At 43.6% G+C, this 6,125-nt stretch overlaps 1 protein-coding gene across 6 annotated transcripts in view; it reads left to right on the top strand.

Moving 5' to 3' along the window:
• Positions 1 to 523: 523 nt before the first annotated feature.
• xkr5a (XK related 5a) overlaps positions 524 to 6,125 on the top strand; it is a 28,232-nt gene continuing 22,630 nt past the window's right edge. For 2 of the 6 annotated variants that reach the window (XR_006830669.1, XM_046291133.1), the window contains exons 1-3: positions 524 to 934; positions 1,517 to 1,576; positions 5,780 to 5,963. Coding sequence is in view for 3 of the 6 variants with exons in the window: in XM_046291133.1 (XP_046147089.1) it covers positions 808 to 934; positions 1,517 to 1,576; positions 5,780 to 5,963 (371 nt within the window). In the remaining 3 variants the exon portion in view is untranslated. The other 4 variants (XM_046291137.1, XM_046291136.1, XM_046291134.1 and 1 more) reach the window with 4 other exon arrangements.

Genomic DNA, 6,125 nt, shown 5'->3' with positions numbered 1-6,125 from the left:
CACACACACACACACACACACACACACACACACACACACACACACACACACACACACACACACACACACACACACACACACACACACACACACACACACACACACACGAACTCCCCAACTGGCAGCTTCATTAAGTAGTACCCACAAGACACCATGCTCCAAATACTCAACTAGTCAAAAGAAGGGCCTTTTTTATTGCTTCTTTAATCAGCACAACAGTTTTCAGCTGTGCTAACATAATTGAAAAGGGGTTTTCTAATGATCAATGAGCCTTTTAAAGTGATAAACTTGTATTAGCTAACACAACGTGCACAGGAGTGATGGTTGCTGATAATGGGCCTCTGTATGCCTATGTAGATATTCCATTAAAAATCAGCTGTTTCCAGCTACGATAGTCATTTACAACCTTAACAATGTCTACACTGTATTTCTGATCAATGTGATGTTATTTTAACGGACAATTTTTGTAGCTTTTCTTTCAAAAACAAGGACATTAATAAGTGACCCCAAACTTTTGAATGGTAGTGTACATTTTTGTGATACTGAGGATTAATAAACTAGTATAGCCACTTTATGATCGAAGAAGAGGTGGCGAAAAAGTGTCAGGTGATGTGTCACGGTCAATGTGGACCATCGGGAGTTCGTACAGTACTTACTGTACTGTCTCTTTAAAAACCGCACGGCGACGTCAAATATCTTTTGACAGGAGCCAGCCAGCAAAACGAGGATGTAACGGATCCACGGAGGGAGAAGGATGACAATAATAATGTCCCCGGTTGGTTCTCGCGGCGCTCACGTCTCCGTATCATGATAAACGCTGGGCCCGTTGACCGTGTGATGCCCTCCGCGGCTCGGAGCGGGTGTTGGATAGCATGGTGCCAAGCTATCCTTTTCGGTGTGTCGGGGCTGGTGATACTGGCCGAAAGAACCTCGCGTAAGTGGACACCTAATACTAGCCACTTTAACTTTTGTTATATTCTGCAAATTAACATTCACAGCACGTTCAAACAAACCTCGGACCGCTTTAGTGACCTTCACTGAGTTATATGCATTGGTAGAGCTCTTGGTTTGTCGACAAAATGTACCATTGTGGGCTTCACTGAATGCGTATTTAACTACAGTCTAACTACAGTTTAACTACAGTGCGTTTATTCCAGTACAGTTCAGCATCACTAGTTATCCAAGTAGCCACACTAGCTAGTTAAGTAGAAGTACATAATGTGAATGTGGCGTGACCCGGTAACCTTGCCTTGGCATTGATTCATTGTGGTCTTTAAACCGTTAGATACCGGGACCCAGTTCCTTGCATGAAAATTAAGCAGTGATTAGGACAGCCTCAGGGGACCTTCAAATAACATATTTCTGGGGTAGAGGAAATTATATAAACGTATCATAAAATGTGTGGTTTGCATCACTTAGGGCATTAAGTCGCATACGTGTCAAGTGACTCTACTTTGCAAATGTACTCCGGTGTCTCTGGACATCTCATGAGTATTCTGCATGCACTGAATTTCAGAAACTCACCGCTGGCAATGTACGAGATTAGTTTGGAGGAGCAGAACTTCCGTTTTTACAGGTTGGTGATGTCCACCATTATGAGCGCCAATGTCCGCTAGTGTAGAGCATACTAATTACCAAGAGTTTTAATTTTTCGTAGCTGTATATTTACCACCACAAACCAATGCTGGCACTAAGACCGTACTCAACCAGCCGTATAAGGCGGTAAGAAAAAACGAAAATGCACATCCAGAGGTGGCATTCCTAGTGGCCGGTGATTGTAATGCAGGGAAACTGTGCAACTAGATGCAAAACAACTCTAGATCGCCTTTACACCACACACAGAAACACATTCAAAGCTCTCGCCTTCTATTTGATAAATCGGACCATAACTCTATCCTCCTGATTCCTGCTTACAAGCAAAAACTCAACAGGAAGTACCAGTGATGGGCTCAATACAGTTGTGGTCTGATGAAGCGGATGCTAAGCTACAGGACTGTTTCGCTAGCACAGACTGGAATATGTTCTGTGGTTCCTCTGATGACGTTGAAGAGTTTACCACATCAGTCACCGACTTCATTACTAAGTGCATCGACAACGTTTTCCCCACAGTGACTGTATGTACATATCCCAACCAGAAGCCGTGGATTACAGGCAACATCCACACTGAGCTAAAGGATCGAATTGCCACTTGCAAGGGGCGGGACACTAAACCGGACGCTTACAAGAAATCCCGAGCCATCAAACAGTCAACTTCAATGCAGGACTAAGATCGAATCCTACTACGCCACACTGCCCTTTCCCACCTAAACAACACCTATGTGAGAATGCTGTTAATCGACTACAGCTCATCATTCAACACCAAAGTTCCCTCTAAGCTCATCACTAAGCTCAGGACCCTGAGACTGAACACCTCCCTCTACAAATGGATCCTGGACTTCCTGAAAGGCCGCCCCCAGGTGGTGAGGGTAGGCAACAACACATCTGCCATGCTGACACTCAACACGGGGGCCCCTCAGGGGTGTGTGCTTCGTCCCCTCCCGTACTCCATGTTCACCTACGACTGCATGGCCGCGCATGACTCCAACACCATCATTAAGTTTGCTGACAACATAATGGTGGTTGGCCTGATGATCGATGACAATGAGACAGCCTATAGGGAGGAGGTCAGTGTCATGGCATTGTGGTGTCGTGGACTACAGGAAACAGAGGGACGAGCACGCCCCCGTCCACATCGACGGATCTGTAGTGGAGCGGGTCTAGAGCTTCAAGGAAGCTGAGGAATACTCATGGTCCACACACAGTCGGAGGATGAAAACATTTGGCATGGGTCTTCAAATCCTCAAAAAGTTGTACAGCTACACCATTGAGAGCATCTTGACTGGCTGCATCACCACTTGGTATGGCAACTGCTTGGTATCCAATCGCAAGGTGCTAGAGACTGTAGTGTGCACGGCCCAGTACATCACTGTGGCCAAGCTCCCTGCCATCCAGGACCTCTATACCAGGCGGAGTCAGAGGACTATTTAACTACAGTGTCTGTGTTGACCCTTTTTGTACTAATTATTTTGACTTATCATATAGGCTACTGTTATCTATCCTGTTGCATAGTCACTTTATCCTTACCTGTATGTACAGTACCAGTCTAAAGTTTGGACACACCTACTCATTCCAGGGTTTTTCTTTATTTTTACTATTTTCTACGTTGTAGAATAACTATGAAATAACACATATGGAATCATGTGGTAATCAGAAAAGTGATAAACAAATACAAATATATTTGAGATTCTTCAAAGTAGCCACCCTTTGCCTTGATGACAGCTTTGCACAATTGTCGTTCTCTCAACCAGCTTCACGAGGTAGTCACCTGGAATGCATTTCAATTAAGAGGTGTGCCATGTTAAAAGTTAATTTGTGGAATTTCTTTCCTTCTTAATGCATTTGAGCCAATCAGTTGTGTTGTGACAAAGTAGGGGTGGTATACAGAAGATGGTCCTATTTGGTCCATATTATGGCAAGACCAGCTCAAATTAGCAAAGTGAAATGACAGTCCATCATTACTTTAAGACATGACAGCTAAGTCACTCAATGCGGAAAAAGTGCAGTCACAAAACCCATCAAGTGCTATGATGAAACTGGCTCTCATTAGGACCGCCACAGGAAAGGAAGACCCAGAGTTACCTCTGCTGCAGAGGATAAGTTCATTAGTGATAACTGCACCTCGGATCGCAGCCTAAATAAATGCTTCAGAGTTCAACTAACAGACACATGTCAACATCAACTGTTCAGAGGAGACTGTGTGAATCAGGCCTTCATGGTCAAACTTCTGCAAAGAAACACTACTAAAGGACCAATAAGAAGAGACTTGCTTGGGCCAAGAAACACGAGTAATGGACATTAGATTGGTGGAAATCTGTCATTTTGGTCTGATGAGTCCAAATTTGAGATTTTTCGTTCCAACCTCCGTGTCTATGTGAAACAAGTGAACGGAAGGTCTCTGCATGTGTGGTTCCCACTGTGAAGCATGGAGGAGGAGGTGTGATGTTGTGGGGGTACTTTGCTGGTGACACTGTCAGTGATTTATTTTGAATTCAAGGCACACTTAACCAGCATGGCTATCAAATCATTCTGCAGCGATACGCCATCCCATCTGGTTTGCACGGGACTATATATATTTTTTTTTACCGGAGTGCTGCATCAGATGACCTGGCCTCCACAATCACCTTACCTCAACCCAATTGAGATGGTTTGGGATGAGTTGGACCGTAGAGTGAAGGAAAAGCAGCCAACAAGTGCTCAGCATATGTGGGAACTCCTTCAAGACTGTTTGAAAAGCATTCCTGGTGAAGCTGGTTGAGAGAATGCCAAGAGGGTGCAAAGCTGTCAAGGCAAAGGGTGGCTACTTTGAAGAATCTCAAATATATTTGATTTGTTTATCACTTTTTTGATTACTACACGATTCCATATGTGTTATTTCATAGATTTGATGCAATGTAGAAAATGGTACAAATAAAGAAAAAACCTTGACTGGACTGCACATAACCACCTCAATTACCTCAACCCTTGCACATTGACTCTTTACTGACCCCTTGTATATAGCCAAGTTATCGTTACTCGTGTATTTATTTATTGTTTTATTATGTTTATTTTGTTTACATGTTTTTCTGTCTGCATTGATGGGAAGGGCCCATAAGTTAGCAACTACACTTGTTGTTTACGAAGCATGTGAGAAATATACATTGATTTGTAATTACAAAGATCGCTAGAAGTGTTTAAGAATCTCTTCATGAAGACTGTGGTTTCCTTTTATGTATTGATGGTGACATGTAGGGTTGTAGGTTGGGCTAGCCTTTCTACAGAGTGTGCCTTCCAGAATGTACGATAGCTACATGCACTGAATTGGGGTGATGCCAATCCATGATCATCCGTGACAGCTTTTGATTGAGGTTTCGCGAACCCAATTTAGCTACTATCACTAACAGTCCTATCTTGTTTCTATTGCTGGCTACATCCACTCAACTTGCATGCTGCATATCATACCAATAATAAGAAATGCTTTTGGTGATGTTTGATTTTGTATGTCGGTCGAAGGGCACACGAGCAGGTGAGGTCCCCTCCGGGTCGTTCTTCTGGAAACAGGTGCTGTGCATCCTTGTTTGCAGCATGTGAGAAGCCCTGAGTAAGCAGATCAATGACAAGAGCTCCAGCAAAGGTGACTGACTGCGTGCAAAGTGACTTTGGCCTTGGCACGGATGACTTTCAACCGGATAAAAATACTGCTGTGCCTGATGCTCTCTAGGTCCCCACCAACGGAGACAGCCAGTCCGGAGGGATGTGACAGACATAATCAATATCTAGCCAACGAGCACTTCTCTCCTCCAGCCAAGTTTGTGGTTAAGAGGCATACACTTTAAAATGGCAATTCATTCATTAATGAGCATCAATGAATTTGATATGGCTTTTACATGTCCGTTTTTATGAAACCAGGAGTCGGGGGATTGTTTAAATATACCATTCATCCACCCATCCACCCATCCACTCTCTCTCACGAACTGATTCATGTAGATTACCTTTTGTCCAATGGAATGTGACACCATTCACTCCCACCATAGATACATTGTACAGAATGGAACCAAAAGAAAACATTGTTGTGATCAGAATGTAATCTAAAATATTTTGTATGTAGGTAGGTAAATAGACCTTAGTACTTCAATGCAATGATACACTATTATAGTGTTACTAATGTATCTATTTCTTCCCGGTGTGTGTATGTGTTCTATAGTGATCTACTGCATAGGATTCTACCTATGGAATGAGGAAACGCAGTGGGCGGGGTTGACCCTCGCCCTCTTGTTGCCAGGGATACTGGTCCAGGTGTTGAGTCTCAGGTGGTACCATGACGATGGGGAAGACCACTATTGGTTCCTGACCCTCACACACGTGTTGCAACTGGGCATCTTCCAACGGTGAGCCCACCTGAACAATGGCCTCACCTGGGCGTGTTCAATAGGCACAAAAACAGAAACGTAGAGGTACTATCTGAACTTGTCCAATTAGAAGTGCTTGCTTTTGTTTTCTGTGACAAAATCTGTTTTAATGTTTTATTTCCACTGTGCCTTAATGAACAT

This window comes from Oncorhynchus gorbuscha, linkage group LG12, assembly GCF_021184085.1.
Source record: "Oncorhynchus gorbuscha isolate QuinsamMale2020 ecotype Even-year linkage group LG12, OgorEven_v1.0, whole genome shotgun sequence".
Lineage (NCBI taxonomy): Eukaryota > Metazoa > Chordata > Actinopteri > Salmoniformes > Salmonidae > Oncorhynchus > Oncorhynchus gorbuscha.
This window is presented reverse-complemented; position numbering and strand designations above follow the sequence as displayed.